This window comes from Triplophysa rosa, linkage group LG21 (genome assembly GCF_024868665.1).
Source record: "Triplophysa rosa linkage group LG21, Trosa_1v2, whole genome shotgun sequence".
NCBI lineage: Eukaryota > Metazoa > Chordata > Actinopteri > Cypriniformes > Nemacheilidae > Triplophysa > Triplophysa rosa.
Genome location: NC_079910.1, coordinates 8,903,858 through 8,925,005, shown reverse-complemented (window position 1 = coordinate 8,925,005; position 21,148 = coordinate 8,903,858). Strand labels below are relative to the sequence as shown.

General features: G+C 37.3%; 4 protein-coding genes across 5 annotated transcripts; 1 reads left to right on the top strand and 3 right to left on the bottom strand.

Moving 5' to 3' along the window:
* Positions 1–91: 91 nt before the first annotated feature.
* senp1 (SUMO specific peptidase 1) lies at positions 92–6,989 on the bottom strand. 2 transcript variants are annotated; one of them, XM_057319264.1, is made up of 18 exons: positions 6,414–6,989; positions 6,024–6,085; positions 5,751–5,950; positions 4,963–5,047; positions 4,693–4,876; positions 4,417–4,564; positions 4,189–4,307; positions 3,683–3,969; positions 3,510–3,573; positions 3,387–3,425; positions 3,098–3,182; positions 2,869–3,012; positions 2,497–2,628; positions 2,098–2,301; positions 1,908–1,987; positions 1,684–1,768; positions 1,492–1,587; positions 92–1,401 (listed from the first exon to the last, which is right to left on the bottom strand). In XM_057319264.1, exons 1-18 carry the CDS (start codon positions 6,542–6,544, stop codon positions 1,339–1,341), a joined length of 2,208 nt encoding a protein of 735 aa, XP_057175247.1. In that variant the 5' UTR covers positions 6,545–6,989; the 3' UTR covers positions 92–1,338. The 2 variants fall into 2 exon arrangements, with proteins under 2 accessions (XP_057175247.1, XP_057175248.1); XM_057319265.1 differs by having other exon boundaries at positions 6,024–6,080; positions 6,414–6,529.
* Positions 6,990–7,376: 387 nt separating this feature from the next.
* Positions 7,377–12,238, bottom strand: LOC130545011 (protein lifeguard 2-like). Its single transcript, XM_057319289.1, has 11 exons — positions 12,040–12,238; positions 10,990–11,074; positions 10,596–10,761; positions 10,446–10,499; positions 10,241–10,291; positions 9,950–9,989; positions 9,686–9,723; positions 9,164–9,251; positions 8,972–9,067; positions 8,779–8,832; positions 7,377–8,588 (listed from the first exon to the last, which is right to left on the bottom strand). The coding sequence occupies exons 1-11, from the start codon at positions 12,052–12,054 to the stop codon at positions 8,436–8,438; spliced, it is 840 nt and encodes a 279-aa protein (XP_057175272.1). The 5' UTR covers positions 12,055–12,238; the 3' UTR covers positions 7,377–8,435.
* Positions 12,239–12,527: 289 nt separating this feature from the next.
* Positions 12,528–14,801, bottom strand: fitm2 (fat storage inducing transmembrane protein 2). Its single transcript, XM_057319290.1, has 2 exons — positions 14,612–14,801; positions 12,528–14,365 (listed from the first exon to the last, which is right to left on the bottom strand). Exons 1-2 carry the CDS (start codon positions 14,782–14,784, stop codon positions 13,777–13,779), a joined length of 762 nt encoding a protein of 253 aa, XP_057175273.1. The 5' UTR covers positions 14,785–14,801; the 3' UTR covers positions 12,528–13,776.
* A 3,645-nt stretch (positions 14,802–18,446) lies between these two features.
* Positions 18,447–20,153, top strand: r3hdml (R3H domain containing-like). Its single transcript, XM_057319768.1, is given in 6 exon segments — positions 18,447–18,483; positions 18,486–18,598; positions 19,535–19,559; positions 19,685–19,761; positions 19,854–19,989; positions 20,038–20,153. Coding segments are annotated over 6 exon segments (504 nt in total).
* The last annotated feature ends 995 nt before the right edge of the window (positions 20,154–21,148 follow it).

Here is a 21,148-nt window from a genome sequence, read left to right as displayed (position 1 = left end):
TTAGTCAACGTAACCATATCACCACCATAAAAATATAATAATGATGACGCATTTGCTTCTTAAAAAGAAAACAAGGTTTGGTAGTTCATTTCATACATTTTTGCTCATGTTTTATCAAGAGATGTCAAGCTTCCAAAAAGATTTACGAAACAAACTTTGAAATTTTCATTTGTCATTTCTAACACACATAACCTTAGGAATTTATTTCCGGAAAGATCTGCTCCACGTACAAAACCAGATAATAAAAGGTACAAAAGGAGTATTAAATATGTCTTCAGATTTACCGTATAGTCACTGTATATACAACAACTGTCAACATCCTGGCCAAAAATCTAGAAACAACTGCAAATTGCCAAAAATAGTTCACTTTCTTACATAAAAGAAGAACAGAGTAACATCAAGAAAGACCAGAAAAAAACACAAGATGACACTGTTGGGCTTGTGAGAATTTTGCAAAGGAAGGCAAATGCGGCCTGTCTCTGAAATGACCAAAATTCCAAAAGACTCTTTAGGTAAGAGTCATTAAATACTGATAAAAATAAACATCACCAGCTCTGCAGAAAGAACTCTATCTCAAACCATACTGAAGTCAAAAGCACTGCAGTTCAACAGCAAACGCAACAAAACATACATTTTGAGGACTACCAACTGGTTCTTGGCAATTGATCAAATGAAAAACTTTCTGTATACAACATACAGGCAATAAAATGCACAAACATAACAACCAAACACCGTTTCCTGTTTTGAAAGCACTGAGCTGGTCATTGATTGTCAGTTTTGGTTATTTTACTTGGACTAGAGTGTAAATATGACAGCAACGCTCCTCTATTAGAACGTAGAGAAAGATGAATCTCAAAATCCATCTCCATAATATCACTGTAACATTTATGACTTCAGATGATTCGAGATGAAGGGAACTACCTGTCAAAAAGCCCAAACGAGTGATGCAAGGCTAAATCATTTGAAGTCATCTCAGGACAGGCCTTATAAATGAAAGCTACCGCAGATGAAAGGCAGCAGAAAATGCTAAAAGTAAAAAACAACATCCTTCCACGGCCAAATCTTGTTTGCTTGCTAAGCAACAATATGTCAAGTTATATGGCTCTATAAAGGGGCATGAAACCACTGCCCTGAACTTTATAGCCTGAGACATCAGTGTCCTACAGGTGCATGACGATCTCCCATGTTTCAATTGGACAGCATTAAAATCGACTGGTGTCCTGAACATATGCAAAGAGTGACCCATCAGCTAAAGCTGAGGGAATCTGATTCCTGATGTGCACAGGGGTATCAATACAAAGATACAGAATGATGTCCTGTACAAACAGCTGTGTCCAATCACAAGAGTTTCCGGTTAAGGATCTCCCAAACCATTCGTCTTCTGAAATAGGGCATGTGTTTCTGAAAAAATAAAATGATTGGTTCTTCTATACACAACTATTACCAACATTAATTTACGGCTCTGGGGAAATGGGCGGTCCCCCTGCTCACCTGTGTAAATGTGATTGGCCTGTCTTTGGTGATGTACTCGGCATACTTGCATGTGAACATGCCGCAGTCACTTCCATTCATTTGGTGAGGAATCTCCTGAGGATTACCAATAAAGATGATGTCAGAGCTTTTTGTCTAATTTAAAACAAGAGGCTCTAAATGATGCTGGTATAACAAAAGCAGGAAACTCACGTTGCGTCTTTTACTCCTTAGAGTCCATTCTGAAGTATCCATGTCCTTTCCTCTCTTGTCTACACTTTCTTGTTTTAGATATTTGCTGTAAAAAACCACAAAGTTACAAGTCTGGACATGCATAATAAATTACATTTATTTCTCAAGGGTTTATTAAGGGAGTTATTTCTAAAAGACACTTTTTGCAGAATAGTTTCATCATTTAATCCTCAGGCAGCACTCACGCTAAAATCCTGCAGGCCTCGTCGTTGTTTCCTCCCATGGAATCAAAGTAAGTAATAGTCTTCTTGCGGAAATCGATCACCTATCAAAACACAACAAAACAAAAGTCTCAACTAAACCAAGAAGAATCGTTTTAAACAAACAATCCTGATTTCCAAAAAGAGATGATCAACTATACAGCTGGTTACTTACGGATAAGCACCAGTGTACCCCGAGGTGGATAGGCACCAGAATGATGTCGACAGAAAAGATGTCCACTTTCTTGGTCCAGCGGCGGACAGCAGAGTAACCAGAGCTCCGCAGTTTGGGAAAGAAGAAAGTGTTGAAGGTGTAAGCAGAGGGTAAGTTAGGTTGCTTACTGCGTTCCACCAGCAGGTTCATGTAGAAATTAATAACCTGAAATAGAAAAGTGTGTTCAGAGTCAGAGATATATCAAATTATCAGTCAGTCTGACCTATTCAACACCAAAAAAATCTATGCGATTAACATTTGAATGTGAATATTTTTAACGTGCCTAATTCAGACTAACATGAACATTTACATGCATCACCCTGCTGTACATCATCCTAGCTAATATAGTGAAGTTCTGACCTCATCATTGAGCCAGTTGAGGCTGCTGAGCGTCAGCAGGTCCTTTCTGGTGATGGTTTGGCGAAACCCCTCGCTGAGCACCTCATCTTGACTGCCGCCTCTCCAAGCTATGCTCACCTCCCTCTCCATATCCTGTGAACATGACAAGGTGTCAAACACATCCTTCAACCACTAAACTCTAATGTGACTTAATAAAAGGTGACATAACAGTCAATTCATTCATAGTCTTAAATATGGTTATTATATGATCAGCATTCCAGAGAGCCGTGTAATATGTAAACGGTATATTCAACCATCGTCATTATAACATCTGAAGCTTTTGAGTTGATAAAGGTCATTTCAGTGTAAACGGGTATGTTTATAAGCCCTTACATCTGTTAGCTCTGGGAATTCTTGCTCTTCCTTAATAGGCTTAGAAACTTCGATAACAGTAGCAACAGGAACCTCTTTCTCCAGAGGGACTCGAACCTTCAGCTCCACGCTCGCTGGGGCTACTCGACCCTCTCCAGAGAGGCGCTAACAAATCACATGGCAAGAGTTTAAGTGGGATGGTCATAGTAACCACAGGTGTAAAGAGAAGAACAAGGAGAAGTTGACTAACCTGAAGCTGGAGCTTAGAGGCCAGAGCTTCCTGTTCTCCAATTAACCTCCGTCGCTCCCGTGCACGTGAGTCATAAAGGCTAGTCCTGAAAACACAGCAAACACAAGAAAACTATTCTTTAGAGTATCTGTCATTATTGAGAGGCCAAAAAAGATGAATTTTGGGGAAATAGGTTCAAATCACTTTCGTTTTTTATTGTAGTGAACAAATATGAACCCAAAATAAAAGTGATGGTTGCCAAATAGCACAAAGACCAAGTTACATACAAGTCAAAAACTAAAATACTCACAGTTCCTTGATCCAAAGTTCAGCCTGGAAACATGGCACACTAAAAACAGATAAAACAAGCTTAGATAAATTAACCCGAAGAAAAGATAAGCGATATAAGCGACATTCAAATCTTTCCTCTTACCTTGAGGTCTCTGACTTCTTTCCCTGCTGCTCCTTGACAAAAATGACTGAATCTCCATCATGAGCTAAAGCAAGTGATACAGATAACCAAACACTGAAACACAACCTCAAGAGTCCGAATTACCTTACATACACCGAGAAAAAAAGTCAATAAAATAGGACCTGAATACTCACCCGACGACTGTGTGTCCTGAGAAGAAGTATCCTGAAGTGCAGCTGGTGATGGAGCTGAGAAAAGGGTCCCTTGGCCTTTGGTGGTGGGCTCTGGGTCACGGGCCCAAGGATGAGGCTCTGGAATGCTAGAGCTGGCACCAGGACTAGGGAGTGCACTGGAAGCCTGACTAGACTCGGGCTGGGGGCTAGGGGGTAGACTGGATAACCCGTATGAGGACGTACCAGCCCCAGAGCCTTCTGGAGAGGAACACCGAAGAAGACGATGACTGGATGTCAGGAAGCTGGAGCTGAAACAAAACCAGAAGTTCAATCATAAACCCGGAGAAGCATCTTAAAAAGTTTACTTTACGGGTTTTACAATCTTTATTGCTTGTGCATCTTTATGTTTGTAATATCCAATGGCAACCAAACATAGCACTTAAACTGTTTATTTATAATACCAAAATTTAAAAATATATTCTTGAAAATTCAACATTAAAATAAGTTGTTTTAAATCAGATACTCACAAATCTCGATGTGATCGAATGCTGGAGTGAGAACTTCCATCACGAAGAAAGGACGACTGGCCACCGGACACCATGGATAGGAGCTGCCTGTAAACTTCCTTCTCTTCTGCACGCACAGACTATACAAATCAAAGATTTAAAAAATAACATTACGGAAAAGTATGTAAATGTCACTTTGCATGTTTTATTTAGTTTACAAAGCAGCTCTAAGTACTGCGAGTGCCTGACCTCCTGTGCCGTACAGCGGGTTCTGGCCCTGAAATGTCGATTCGAGCTGCCGTGTGAAGGACTCTGGACCACTCGGATGGGAAAGGTCTTCTCAAACAGGCTGGTGTAGTTGGCCTTTCCTGTACTTGCTTCAGAGGACGACAGTAAGCTACAACGACACAAAGTATGTTTCATAACTTTGCATCTCATCTGGACAGTTACATACAAAAAATACAGTTTTTCACTGATTTAAGACAGCATAGGCAATATATTTAAATGATCATAAACTCTGTAAACCTGTGTGGCCGGTGGTACAGGGACCTGCCCAGACGGGGAGAGAGAGATGGTTTTGCCGTGGAGACAGATGGTAAATTAAAAGAGTGTCCATTGGCTTTGTGTGTCTCGTGGGGTAGATGGTCCTTACAAACATGTGTTCTGCCAACTTTTAATATGGTCACAGACTCCTCAGTTCTTAAAGAGTCTGCAAAATAAAAATCTCAGCAATATTGATGTGTGCAAACTTGGAGAAAGAAAATGCTGACACGGTGAATTTGTATTCATTCTTACCAGATTTTGTGATGGTCCTCCATTCAACTGCACTAGATGGAGCCACAAATGTGTCCTCAAGTCTATTGTGTTTCCTCTCTCCAAACTGCAAAACAAAGACAAAACTAGGGCTGTCACGACAAACCGACGATAAATATCACGTGATTTATGCACAGCTTTTGAGTGAAGTACGGGAAAATGCTGCTGCATCCGAAAGCCAGAGGGCGCTCTCGTGCGGAAACTCCAAATACGCACTGCAGAAGAAGACCATAACACGGTCTAGAATCTAGGAAATGCTTATGGACATGTTTTTTATCACTGTTCCTCAAGCCTCAACAGGTATTTTTATGATAATAAAGTATATTTATAATGATCATGTTTGACGGGTGTTGCTTTTTCAAATGCACATTATAAGCGACTCAAACTCGCACTGCTTTTAGATCGAGCAGCATTTCCTACTGATCCCAGAGCCGTGCTTCACGGACAAGCTACGCATAAAAAAATCGACACATTGCATATCGCAGCCAGCTTGATTTCAATAGGATTTAGTGGTATCGCGATAAATTGTCGTGCAGCCCTAGATAAAACTGAGGTACACTTACATATAAGATAAAAATGAATTGCAATGCATCTTGTAATGTGTATTTTCACAGCTGTGATGTCATTCCCAACCTGCAGAATTGACATTTACACTACATTTCTCTTATCTGTATGCATTTGCCTGAGATTGAATCCATGAACTTTTGCGCTGCCCACCACCAAATGAGCAACAGTGACATTAACCCACAACTTCATGAGCAAACAGGTACCTTGTTTTCCGCCCACAAAGATGCTGATGCAGCAGCACTGGTTGATGGTACTGATGGGATTCCTATTTGAGAAGGACCCGGTGAAGAGGGAATCATGTTCGTCAGGGTGGGTCGGACGTTGTTTCGCACCCAATCCGCAACACTCGAACCTTGGGTCTTTACTCCTTCGGCTGCATTTTTCACTGTAGTCATAAATTCTTCTACAAGACATTTATATTTATAAGTTTACAGTTACTTTTAAGCCGGCCTGTCTTATGTATTAGTGTGACTTACCCATTTTGAATTTCTTGACCACCCTCTCCTCCTCCTGATCAACTGCATCTCCATCATCTAAACTATTTAGAAACAATATTTAACAATAAAAAAACAATCTTGAGTTTAATAAATCTAAGAATCATACATGTTGGTTATCACAAAGACCGAACAATTAAATACATTTACTATACCTCTAGAATAAAAAGAGAGAACAACGTTATAAAGTTTAGTGTTCCTCAGGTGCTGTAAACTCGCAAGGTTTTCTGACGTCACCAGAACAACAGTTCGCGCTTTAATGACCGAACCAAAACATTCCTGCTTATGACCCGAAAACAAACGCCCAAAACTTTTATTTTGAGTCTAAACAATACAAACAACCCTTCATCCTACATTTATCTATTTTCTTACCACTCAAAGGGTCTTTTTCTCAGTAATGTCCCGTCCTGATCCACTCTCACTGAGTTAACGGCACCCGCTGGACCTCCGTTTCGCAGACTGGCGATTCCGGTTCCGATCCATTCGTAGAACTTATTAAACATAATGAACGACTTGAAACCTCGACACTATCTAGATTTGTCCTCGGGGCTGTCAGCGCAGTCCCAAACGCGCGCTCCCCTGCCCTTCATTCGCGCGCCACCGCTAACCAGCTTTGTTAAGTAAAGTTAACTTAGCCGGACCCTTCACCTAACAGACTCAAAAGAGACTAAACCAGACCAGGTAAGTCCACAATGCTGATATTTAGCTTAACCAGCTAACGTTAAGCTGCTGCTAACGCTCGATACACTAGCCCGCCAATGTTTACATCTGGGGTTAAGAAGGGTCCAGCGAGCTACTCGCGTGCGTTAGTATCTCTTCTGGTTATTTTTTCTTAACCGACTAATAATTCTTTGGAAGTCGTAAGCGATAATGTGAATGAGATATTGAGTACACAAAGTTGCATTATTGCCTCCCGCTTCTTCCTTATTTAAAAGGAGAACATGGCTGAAGAGCACATGCTAAAATCAGGCTCTCTCGTTGGATGAGCGGAGCGGAAACGCGTCATACGTGCGCAGTGTTTCGAAAGCGGAATGGTTGAATGGTGATGCAAGTGGTGCGCTAAATCTTTTCAGCTTTGGACTCTTTTCAAGTGCCCACAACATCTCTGTTTAGCTGTGAACGCAAATGAATACAAAACCATTCAGTTTCAGTGATCTCTCAGCATGTTATAGGCTTGTTATGTCTCCTTGTGGTCAGGCGAAGTATATACGTACATTCTTGTTATGTGAAAGCAAGCTTACTAACGTTACACAGCAAACAGGGTGCTCGTATTGACCTAGTACAAAATATTTAATTATTTAAAGCTCTAATAACAAGCAAAAACAAATCCACAGAAAACGTTAATGGAATTATTTATTCTTGTTCAAGAGAAAATACGGTCACATTGATTTTTCAAACACATTATTTTATTTCATATTTACCAATCAAAACTACGGGATAGACAACACAGTTTTTACTGCAGTAACCCATATTTCAATCTTAAATTTAGCACTGCATTTCAAACATATTTCTTGAAGTAAACTTTGTGCAGTTGTGTTCACTTCCTACATTATTCACAGCCCCATATTCTTCAAAAATATAAACCTTCAAAAATATAAATTTGAGCTATGATAATACATAGAAAAAAGTTTTTGGATTTGATAGAAACATATCAACAAAATAAATAGTGACTTTAAAATGTCAGTGAAAACGATTTTAAGTGAAATTAAAAAAATGTAATACACAAAAACGTAGATAATGTAAATGCAACTTTGCCTTTTCTGCATTTTTTTAGCATGTCAGCCAATCATAAAAAAAACTAAAGACTGTGATATGAAAATATTAAGCACAATATCTCCATCAGTTTTCATGATTTCTTTCAATGTCCTCATGCAGTTACATCAATTACGAAACTTTTGAAGGGACAAACAGGAAAACAGTTGAAAGTTTAAAAAGTTTAAAGCAGCTTTAACGTAATGCTTTTTGTGCACATTATTGCACATGGACATATCTAGCAAAAATATTCACTTTCAAGCAAAAGCTTAATACACTTTTATTGCCACTGAGATCCTTCAGCAGTACTGAAGTGCTTGTGTTTTCTGAGCCTACACTGAGATGTTGACAGTGCATTTAATAACACAGATTTTTACAACTACACAATGTTGTCAAAATTCAACCAATGCACGTTTGTACAGTACATATGTGCATTATTGCAATTGGAGACCTCCCTAATGCTACAGGATGAAAGTGTGCCACATTGCAGCTGAAGAGAAGCTGGGGTTAGCTTGAAACACAACAGTGTGCACTGTAAATCCATATCATGCTGGAGAAAACAGGATTGCTCAGACAAAAAAAAATCTATTGAAATTCATGGGCTTGTGCACATCAAGAGATCTGCAAGAACTTTAATCAATTTTACGCTCGTTCAGGAGTTCCAAATAACTGGAGAAAGAAGGAAAAGATGTAAACAATGTCTAGGTATAAGCTTAGGGTGGCAAAGATGTACTCCTCTGGACTTATGGTATACCGCTTGCTTCCCATCAACATCTGTGTGTCAAATGCCAGGAACTAAACAGCAAATGATGAAGAGAGATGACAATTAATGATTCATCTAATCTAAAATCTAATCTAGTCTGATCTAATTTTACTTTAAAAAGAGCACTTGCGCAATACAGATATTAACAGACATTCAAAGATGACACTGTGCACACACAGCTTTACAAGATGTATTTATATTAACAGAGGAGATATACTGTACCATGCAGAACAGTATAGCTCCCAAAGCAGCATACACAACCTGCAACCATGGAACCTGTTGGAGAAAAAAGTACATAAAAAAAAAGTATATTCTCATATCAAATAACCCTTTTTAATACGTTTGAAAATCAACATTTGGATAAATGTATATAAATGCGTAAATGTAAAAGATCCATGACAACTACAAAACTTACATATCCAAAGGGCAATACGAAGGCCAGGACAAGTCCACAAATGCACAAAGTTGCACAGAAAACTAACAGAACGCCTTGGCAGGAAGTAATGTCAAACTGTAAAAAAAAACATGTGTGTGATTTAGCATCTAAATTATACATATCAAAAAATAAATTGTTGCAATTATGAAAAATGTGTTTATAAATACTAACCTTGGTTTGGAAGCTAAAAATAGTAATGCTGAGACACACCAAGGCAGTAATACCCAGGCAGATGATGACAGATTTAGTGTTGTAGTAGCTAATAAATACACAGTATAAGAGATTAGACATTAAAAATTAAAGGTCAGTTTTGGTACAAGCAAAATATTTGATATTATTATTCACTGTGTATTGTTACTGTATATGCGTAAGTAAATAAACTGAAAATTACACTGTAAAAAAATTCTGTAAAAAACAGTAATTTTCCGCCAGCTGGGGCACTAGTAAAATAATGTAAAATAACAGTTTTTTCACATAAAATTATATGTTTTCCTTTTTCTGTAATTTGCCTTTTTTTACCGTATTTCAAAAAACAGTAAAATTACAGCTTTTTTACAGTGTATGTATACACAAATAGTTGCATAAGAAGAAAAAAAACTTAGCAAGGCCATACTTAAAGTTTGCTGTAATTGTGCATACAAAATGGATACAGTCAGACAAACAGTGATACACTTGTGTGTGACAGAACTTTACCTGGACAACATCCCTGTCATATATGAAAGTGACAGAGTCTGAAACAGGAGAGATGTATTGAAACAGGTATTAATAGAAAAATACTTTCTTTTATGTAAAAATAGTTTGATAATAATCGTGATTCATAATCATGACAACGGATGTAATTGTTCTCTTTCCCATTTACAATGAGAAGAGTATTATATAGCAGCATTATATGTTCTATGCCTACTTGATATTCAATAGATTAATCTAAGTGAACAAAATAATTTTTAGTTTACTTACAAAGATTATGAGCAGAATCAGGTTCCATGGAAACTGCCTCCTGTTGGTTTGATAAGGATAGAAATGATGGTTTTAAATGAAAACCTGTTCTCAGTTTTGTTGATGATATAGGAAAATGTTGTTTTAATACATTTTGATTTAATGTCACTGTTTGAACAAGTATAGTAGCCTATGTTTCATCAAATTAATTATACAATTACATAAATTGTATATATATTTTTCAAATTATTGATATACAATGAATCTGTATGAAAACAGTTTTGTAGATTTTAGATTAGGATATTAACTCACCGAGGGCCACGGCAGCAGGACAGCGTGAGATATGTGACAAAAAACACTGCACTATTGAGAGAAAAATAGACAGTCATTGTTACAGTGCAAAAACATGCTAAAAACGGACACCTTTAAATAGTACGGCATACATAAAATTATACCACACTGTTTAGAGTCAAAGCAAATTTCTCAGATTGAACCCAAAATAATGAATTAAACTTACTATGATGCCCAGTACCAGCCTGGGTTGGTCTGAATGTAAAATTTCACTGGTTCACTGCAAGACAGACAAGACAGAACTGTAATTCAAACAAATATTGTGAATAAATACATTTTTTTTAGCTTCTATATAGGAAGGCCAATAAACACTCACCAGAAAACAAAAAGCGCCACAAAAGCAAGTGTGACAGAAAGCTGGACCATCAGGATGGTGTACACCTTGCGGATAAATATCCTCCTGATATTTTGGTCATCCCAGCTGAATTCTGTGAGCATCTCTCCATCACCAGAATATGATCCACTATAACAAGGGATTTCACCTTCCATAGACAAATATTACACATCATGTTTCTCACAGCCATTAATACACTCTTAATGTAGCACTGTGCATCTCACAAGCTGTAAACATTTGCATGTAATGCTTAAGTTTAATGTCAGAATATGATAGATGAGGAGTTACACTAAATTACTGTCCTCGTTGTGCGTAGACTTGTGATCAAATTGTATTTGCATTCATGGGTGTTTAAGAAAAAATGAAATGAAATTACCAGCAACAGCCTCATTATACGATGGAGGAGCTGGGGACTGGGGATGAACGTCTGAGCCATTGTTTGACTTACTTGTTACTGAAACCTGTACACAAATAAACTTCATTTGATCGCTAATAAAACATTTAAAGATACAGTAAATAAACATTAGCATTGTATCATATACTCATAATCAACTGTTTGATTCTTTCTGCCCACTATGAGCCAGTCTATCACATTCATTCTTAACCTTCCCATTTAACTGATAAAGTCTATTAATATGTATAACCTGCTTTCTAAGTGAAAGGCCACAATAGAACTAAATTTCACACATTTATTATGAGTCATACAATAACACAACAATGACTGCACTGGGCATCCGTTGGTGAATCATAGTGGCACCCAATGGAGAATGGAGAGTCTGAGTAATTTATCTGCTCATTACTTATGGATGACTGAGTCACTGTAACGGGGAGAGTCGACTGAAGGTAAATACTACAAGCCACCTTAAAAGAGGCTTTCCTCCTTAACATATCCTGATCCACTTAACTTTAGCAGCTGAGAACAAATCTTGTTAACAATTAAAAGATCTCATTTCTTGATATATAATTGAAATCACATTAATTTAACAATAATATAAAAACAGGTGTATTTTGTACACAGGGAAGTAAAAATGTTGTATAAACCAACCACACTATGTAAGTAAATCATTTTTTGAGTCAACCTTTGCAGCTCACTCATGAACACATTAAAATTCTACCAAACACAGATTATTAAAATATATATTGCACTATAAAATTGACTCAAAGATACGTAAATTAGCTTAAATGCATTAGGCACAAATTCAAAACATGACAAGAGCTTTTTGCAGTCCCACTGGATTTTTTCATTTTGTAACCTGTCCCTTATGGGGATGGATAAAACTAGAACAGTGCAGACAAACTACCACTGTATCTCTGTCAATTTACAGAAAAAGAAAAACCTTGGTTTTGGTTAACGTTCCCAATTAAAGATAAATACACCAATAACTGTAAAATCTTAAAACACTGTAAAGAATAAAATGCTTCTTACCTTTCCCTGCGTCATTGTGACAGTTTTAAATCTACCCTGTTTAATTCTTCTCAGTTAGTCAAGGTGTGTCTTTACGTTACAGTCTTTACTTTCTGCACCTGTCTTGGATGCTGCACGCAGATAATAATGGTGATGCTGCGCAGTTCTTTTAAGAATAAAACCCCCTCCACGACTGTAATGAAGCAATCCTCCAGCGTAGCAGGTCTATGAAGTCAACCCCCCCTCCCTCACTGTAAAAGGCACATTCTAGCAAGATCTAGGTATTAAAGCACCATTGACTGAGGCATGGAACGTACCAATCGAGCTGGCAGAGGAGGGGGCAGCCTTTCCCCCTATGTGTGTTACACTGTGAATTAGTGCTGCAAGATTTGTCTAGAGAGATCCAGAATATTTCTGTCCCACGTGCAAGAGTAATAAGGGCAAATTATACATTTAGTTTACATTCTGTTACACTCAAAATAAAACCAACAACATTAAACAGAGTAAAGATCAAACAGTTTATTCAAGAGCTACAAACTGTATTCTGTCATGACATTTTGTTAATATGAGGAACATAACAACAAAACGATTGTAACTCTCTTGACTTTTGCTTCCCTTGGAACCATTCTCTGTTACAATGTTGCAAGAATAGTGTTATCGAATAATAGAGACCAAAATTACAAATGAATAATGGATGTTCCCTCCATAAGCAGCATGTTCCCACTCTCCAGTTTTACAAAGAACATCAAACCTGTAAGAAATACTAATAAGCAGCTATACACCCAGAATCTAGCATGCAAGTAAAAGTTACATTGTTCTCAAATAATCCAGTTTTTTTCAGGTCCCATACAGTATTGTCTCATGAGAACATCTTCCAAAATCTAAAGATCTAAAATAATCAAGCCTTTTACTACTAAAGTGACAATAACAACATACAGACATTATTTACTATTTATACTAATTTAAATTTACTTTATGCTAAAATTCTTTCATCATTTACTCACCCATCCCCACACAAACATTCACTCACTAACTTGTGTCGTTCCATACAGTAGCTCCTGCTAAACACAAAAGAAGATATTTGGAAGAACTTTGGTAACCAACCAACATTGGCCCCCATTGTATGGAAATTTCTTAAAATACCTTCTTTTGTCATATACAGAGTCAGGTTTTAATTGATATGAGGGTGAATAAATGATGACAGAAAACTATCCCTTTACGAATGGCACCTACATTATGATTGAACAGTTTGGCTAGATTGATAAAACATAAAATCACAAAGAATTTTCTTGATAAAACGTAATACAAGAGTGTGGCATATGGCGAAATATGGAACAAAATTGTTGAACACATGAATTATTATTACAAAAAATGTGTCCGATAAGGACATGTTTTTGTTAAAAATTAATAAAATAAATTATAAATACATATTTGTGCCAAAAGAAACATTCTCAGCCATAAAATGTCAAGGCAGCTAAGCTGATGATTGCAGGTTTGATTATACAAGTTAACAAACTAATGTTCAGGAAAAATGTGTGTGTAGATCCACTGAACTTTTGAAGACAACAAGGATCTGTGACCTCTCTCATGTTAGATTGTCATTTTAGGAACACCAGCTGCCTACGACCTCACACAGGCAGACCCATGGTTACTTTCAGCCCGACAGAAAGCACAAACAATGCAGATGTGTGACGTTTGGGGTATAACTGGGTTAGTATAAATTAAGGCATGGTTTAGATATGTAACTCAGTTCTCACACTAAGCATGTTGTTTTTGCTCATTTGGCTGTGGAGGGAGACCTGGTAAAGAACACTTCGGGTACCAAACAACATAGGTCACATACCACCCCAATACTCCAACTGAGGTCCCCAGAAACTTGTCAATGAAATGATGGAAATATACGGACGTACATGCGAACATCCATAACCAGATAGCCACGATCACATTAAGTGCTATATAAAGGCAATCAAGAAAAGCGTTTCTGTGAGAATTTGGTATTTGTAACATGGCCACCATTTCTTCCACAATGGCGAGAGCAGAGTAAGACAGAATGAAAGAGTGTCCGGATATGTCAAAGCCATCCCATATGAATCCGGCCTTCTTGCATGCTGCCTTTGTAGTTATGTCACCAAGTATGACCTGCATGGTATTTGACTCGTAGCATGCACCTGTAACATCTTCAATGTAGAAGAAGGTCTCGGTGCAGGTGTACCAGATGAGGGTGGCCACCAGAAGTGACGTCAGCCGCTTCAGCACAAACGCCCGGCTTCTCTTGCAAGAGTTGGAGATATAAACGAATGGCAGGAGTAAAACAAGGGTCCATCCCCAAGAAACCTTTACAAAATATCTGAAAGGAAAAGGGTGAAGTCAAAGACAAAAAAATACGCTTGAGCTAAACACCAATGTCATTTAAAGTCGTCAATGACATGTCATGTCGTTTATCATTTAGCGAGGAAAGCACTTTAAAATGTTAAGTAAGTTAAACAATTTGTCTTTTCGGACACAGTTCTATTAAAATCTTTTGTTTTTTTTCTATGTCAGTGTTTTAGCAAGTTTTGTCTAGAAAATAGCGACCACATACACCGATACTTACACATTTAAAACGTTTCTGCTGTTACTGAAGTAGCTCTGCGACACAAGCTCCAAATGCTTTAAAAGTGATCCTAAAACGGAAATAAAAAGGAATAGATGAGGTAAATAAGTACGCGTGTAAGGACATTTCCACAGCTCAATCAAGTTGTTCGCTAAGCTGCCTACAGCAGCCATGTTGCCCTGTGAGCTCTGTGAATGAATGCGGAAACAGAAATCAGTCTCGTGTATTATCATACTATGGCGAAGGAATATTAATTAATATTCATGAGAGAAGCCATCATCATTGGATGGCTATTAAGAAACGTCACGAAAAGTATTTCATATTTAAGATAGACTTCCACCATAGGGAGGTTACTATTAGACGCCAGTATTTCCTCACCAATAAGCAAGAGCAAAAGCTTCGCCATAGTAGATTACAAACGACAAACACAAATGTTGGTAACTGGGATGTCAAAATGTGAACAAATATGGCACAGTAATTACAACACGAGTCTTCACTCTTTGCAAGTATTGTTATTTTTTGTGTGGGTTATTTATTGTCAACTTTCTACACTGTGGTAATAAATGTTGGCTTTTGCTCTCCAATTGATGGTACTATATAGTTTTGACAACTGAAAGGCTAAATATGATTTTTATTTTATGTGGGAACAGATTCACCAGTCAGCTTTGATCTTTGCCTAAATCCTTTTAAACAAGGTTTTAAAGCTATAGTCCAAAGTAATACATTTGTATTTACTTGAGCTCAAATCTATCTTTCTACCATTTAACAAAAGGTTACAATTATTCCCCTGGCTAGGATGAAAACCTATTGATAAATCCAGTTTATTTAAGAATAATCCCAGACCTTTATGTTCAATGTGCAATTTAAGATAAGTCAAAATAAAGATGATTGAGTTTATTTAAAAAAAAATTGTCAACTTCAAGTTACACAGAATTATTGCCCTTGTTGCACTCTATTTGCAAAAGTGTATTTGTTCAAAAGTAGAGTTTCTCCTTCAACATATTGTGCCAGACAAAGCCGATCTGACAGGATGTTTACTACTGGTGGTGTATCATAAGTTATTGACATAGGTTAGCTGAATGACTTTCCACTCCTTCATTCCCAATTCTTTGGAAATCTGCACTAGATTCTTTAGATGGTGTTGTCATTGCTGCATAAAACATCATACTGGATAGTCAACATCAGGATTTATCAATGAAGCAAAACATTTGGTTTACATTTTAGAATGTGCCAGATGCATAAGGCCAAACATGTACAGTAATTCAATGCTGATGAGTGCTCAAAATTACGTTTAGCACAAACTGTAATATTTTCTTTGTGATTTTGGCTGTGACATATGATTTGAGTTTCCTTGATCGTGCAGTCAAAACTTGCGCACCATGATCATTAATATTGTTCAATGGCCAATGCCTAAAAATTTATGTGAAATAAAATGTATAAGTGTTTAAAAAACATTGAGATGGCATGCCATCCAAAAAAACCACTTTTGTAAGCATCTAGACTAGATGATGTCATAGACGTTAGGGTAAGGGGAAGTTGGATTGTTTCTAGTCTGTTTAAAGTCGTTCCACCCAAGTGTGACCGCACTTCACACAGACTCAATGAATTATTGCACTTTCTCAGAGCGTTTTGGGTCTACCATGTTGGGAAATAAATCAATTGATTAAAATGTAAAAAAAGGAACAATTTCTTTATTTTAATTCAGATATTAATTTATGAGATATAAAACAAACCACAGTTAAATTTTTTCACAACAGGTTTTACATTTTCTTCTGATATGATCGGTAAATCTAGTTGAATTAAAAACAACACAAATACAGCTGCAAGCAAGTAGAATTCCATCAGGTTGTTAAATACTCAATCCCAGTTATTGTGCTGTAAATGCTACATCAGTAAGAAATAAGAAATGTGAACCGCTATTAAATTCTTGTAAGCGGTGGTCAGAACAGACTCATTGTCTCTGTTCTCCTTGAAACCATCCATCACCACAAACAGCTACATCACTTAGCAAGTTTGTTTTCTGGCCACCAGTACAAAGTTTGGACTGCTGACATGAGAAATGGAGTTCTGAACAGCCGTGGAGATTTATGTTAAATGATGTTTCATAGAAAACCCGCATTGCTGTGGAGGAGATGATGGCACAGCTGGTACCATAAGCTTTTTTCTTTCTCTCCATCCCACAATGCACTGGGACCCTTCCTAACACCGAGCAGATAAGAAACAGGAACGGGGTGTAGCCATGGCAACCATTCTGCCACTAAATTAAACTTTAGTTGGTTATACATGACCAGACTGAACTGAAAGATGTGTTTGATATATTTCTGCTTAACATTCATCACCTCCTTTGATCTGTGATGACAGCAGTATTAAGTATGTGACAGAATTAACAGGCACATGCCTGATGCTATTTATAAATGTTACACTCCACAAGGGCTCATTGTGCTGTAGCTTGGAGACCTGCATTTGTCATATCAACACATGAAGTTGTCAACATTTGACCTCAGCATAATGTTTACAAATGTGCCTACGGCATGACTTGAATGTGAGCAATTTGTGTACAACGACAAAACGGTCAGGGCTGTTATGTTGTGTATGTTGAGAAGTGATGTCATTTGTGTCTTAAGAGATCAAGTTGCTGTTTTCTTGTCAATATAAAAGGTCAATAGAAAGTCATCCAAACAGGCCTTAATATGAACCTTGACCCTGTTGACCGGCGCAGTTTGAGGATGACTCCTAACTTCAGGAGTTTCTTTGAGGATCTGAAGCCTGAAAGAAACACATTTAATTTCATTACAATATGACTGTGCATGTACTGTATGCTATTATGTAGTCATTGAAAAGCCTGTCACTATTTAAAAAATGAAATACTGTCACAAGACTGTAAAATGAAAAGATATATCACAAAAATAAAGAGATATTTAAACAGATATTTGAATGGAAAAAAGCATCAGTCTCAATATTTTGTGAGTATTTGGAGCATCCATACTGAGTATGTGCTTAAAAAGCAAAATCTTCTTTAAAGTTTCCTGAACATGTATGTTTTATTATCTCCGTGGGGACAGTCCATAGGCGTAATGAGTTGTATACTGTACAAACTGTATATTTTATCTCCTAACCCTACCCCTAAACCTAAAGATCGTAGAAAACTTTTTGCATTTTTAGATTTTCAAAAATTATCGTTCTGTACAATTTATAAGCTTTTGTGCCCATGGGGACCTCAATTTTGGTCCCCACAGTGACACGGGTGTGCATTCATGTTTGTGTGCATTCATGTTGTGCATTCATGTTTGTGTGCATTCATGTTGTGCATTCATGTTTGTGTGCATTCAGTTGGTGTGCATTCATGTTTAGGTCCCCACCGGGATATACAAACATGAACACACACACACACACACACACACACACACACACACACACACACACAGTAAAATGTCCTCACAAGTGGGTTCACACGTATTTCACTGTGGTACTGAGGACATTTGGCCCTCACAAATATAGCTAAACCAGTACACACACACGGCTATTACCTCACATCATCCCCCTTGATATCTGTTATGTGCATTAATGTCATGATCAAGCTACACTTGTAACTGGCCGTTCTGTTTCCATGGTTTAGTTTTATTTCACTGGCTGGAACAGTAAAAAATAGTTAACACTGGATTCTTCTTTCACAGATAAAGCTCCTGGAGCCAGCCGGCAAAATGATGACTCTGGCTAGTGACTCGCTCAGCTGTTATTTGCTGCCAGCTTGTGGACAGTGTCATGCACGACAGCAGTTGTGGCGGTATCCAGCTCAACGGATCTGCTTCATCTCAGGGAGGTTTTTATTGAGACGATGATGATGAGCTTGAGGAACAGAACCGACATCAGCCAACTCGAGCTCGGCGGAAACGATACATCGCCAACAGAGACATGAGGGTTTTACTGGATTATCACAACCGCGTGCGCATTCAGGTGTTCCCACCTGCATCCAATATGGAATATATGGTATATTAGCCTATAGCCTAGTGTTTTTATAGGAGTTTCCTTTTTTATTTAATATTTCTAGTAATTTTCCCAAATAAACAAACACTTTTTTGTGTATATAAAGACATATTCTAACAAATTGTGTTGTGTAAATACAAAAAAATCCGTATTTATCAAACGTGCGCACGCACATACGCACATAAGTAAGCAATCATTGTTGATAAATCCCACATGTGCGCAAGTACCATGCTCACGGTCATTAGCATTCGGAAACGCCTCCAATTTACCATATATGGTGACAACACCTCCCTTTATAAGTCACGTGAATGTATTCTGTGCTGTCATTAAATAGATCACCGCGGTCTTTTGGCTTGTTCGACTTGATGCATCAAGTCCTTTTTAAAACGCATTCTTTGCACAATGCATGGTTTGCTCAATTTGGGTTTTATTGTTAATTTTACAATTATTTATGGGAGATTTATTTTACACAGCCTAAATTAAACTTCAGAAAAAAAACAATATTTGCAGTTATTTTTGGTGTGATTGGTTAAATCTTATTATGATTTGGTAAAGCGATGTAGTAACAGAAAAGCAATAAGATGTTAAAAAAATATATTGATATAATTTTATAAAAAATTATTAATGTGCAAACCTCTTTTTAATCTTTTTCAATTAGATTGAATGTTTTTTTTCTTTTATTCATTTTTTCATATTGTTCTGTTAAATGTGTCTTTACATTGTGCTTTCAATAAAAGAAGGTTTGCCAAATCATCCAGCAAAGCGAGATCAGCCATGACACTAACTACATTTCAAATGATTTCCCATTTGTCTTTTACAGCGTTTCACACGCAAATGTGTACCTCGAACTATGAAATTACTAATCGAGTATTTGCAAAAACGATCTCATGAAACACACAGTGGCAATTTCTTTTTGTAGTATCACCATTCTACCACTAGATTCTCTGCGTAAGCATGCTCAGAGGTGTGCTTATATTTACACACAATTCTGTGTATAAGTACAAGTTGGTAAATCCCACACTTTGCGTGAATCTGTTCTTACGCACTCACTACGCACATATCTGTGCGTACGCACTGTTGATAAATGAGGCCCATGGTATGATGACAGACACTCTTTCTCCTACCCCAGTAGATGCACTGGCTCTGTCTGTTCACACTACACCCAGGCATGTCTAAAATACTAAACAAGTATATGATGTTTTCATAATGTTGACAACTCAAGAGGTATTTGGGATAGTAATATGACCCTGTGTTTCAGATGGTGTGGGCCACCAGCTGTAAGATTGGCTGTGTTATCAGCACGTGTTCAAACATGTACGTGTTCGGGAGCACATGGAAACAGGCCACCCTACTGGTTTGCAACTATTCTATAAAGTGAGAAAAATTTAACAACAGTCAAAAATAATGTTTATCATTTTACGTTTTTGTTTTTAAAACAAAAGAGAGGCTCCATAAGACAGGAAAACCATGTTCTGCCTGTCCTTCTAGCTATGGAGGCTCATGCAATAAAAACCAATGTGACTCCAGATCAAGAATGAATGGTTTCAGACACTTCTAAAATGCAAACACAGTACAAGAAACACATTTTTATTGTTATTAAAAGAGCAGATTGAACATATTTCATGGAGCTTTTAAATTTTTATTTAATAGGAAACCACTAAAGCATATTTTTCATAATGCATCATCATACTGTTTAATAATAATATAATATTATGCAGTCTTTTAAAGATTGTAGAGCATATAGTGCAGGAAAATGTGCAATGCTGGTTTATTGATGCATCACAAACTGTAATAATCAGTTAATATTCACGCATCACCCATTTACTCCTTCAACATGTTTTATACCTTCATTTTTACCCCTTTTTTTCTAAGATTTTGGATGGTTTGCACTGTTTGTACTTGCATCACATTGCGAGTAAAGCACTATTTTGTATACAAATAATACATTTCCTTCAGAATGGGTCTTGTATTGCGTTCAGTGGTTTCCAAGCTACTATCTTCTCTGAAATGTGTATTGCACTCATGTTATACAGAAAGCATGGTGACCTTGTCAACACATTTGTCCTTATAAAAACAGACCTTTTATTTACATATTCTCTCAAAGCACTTAAATGTGACCACTGTGTTTGCCACGGTGTATTGAAGACATGTCAAACAGGTCAAATACACTCTTCAGGACACAGCGATCATGCTGTGTGTGGTTTTTATCACCTCGTTAATGTCAGTTTGAGAAAGACAGTTCTGCTGTAAACCTTGTTTTAAAAGCTATTTAAACCTATAAATCACCCAACACGGAACATATCTTTTTTTTCTGCGGCTGTTTATTGAATAGTGATTTTTTACTGATCATTTAGAGTTTACATTTATTTACATTATTGTGGTATTAACCTAAGTCTTAGTATATTTCAGCATAAGAAAGGACGCTCTGGCATGAAAGTGTCTCTATCTTCATGATATCGCTGTTTCACAAATGGGGAATCTAAAGTTTCAAAACACCAATTTTCCCATGAAGCTACTTGAAAGTGAAAGTGTAATGCTACACTTCCACCTGAA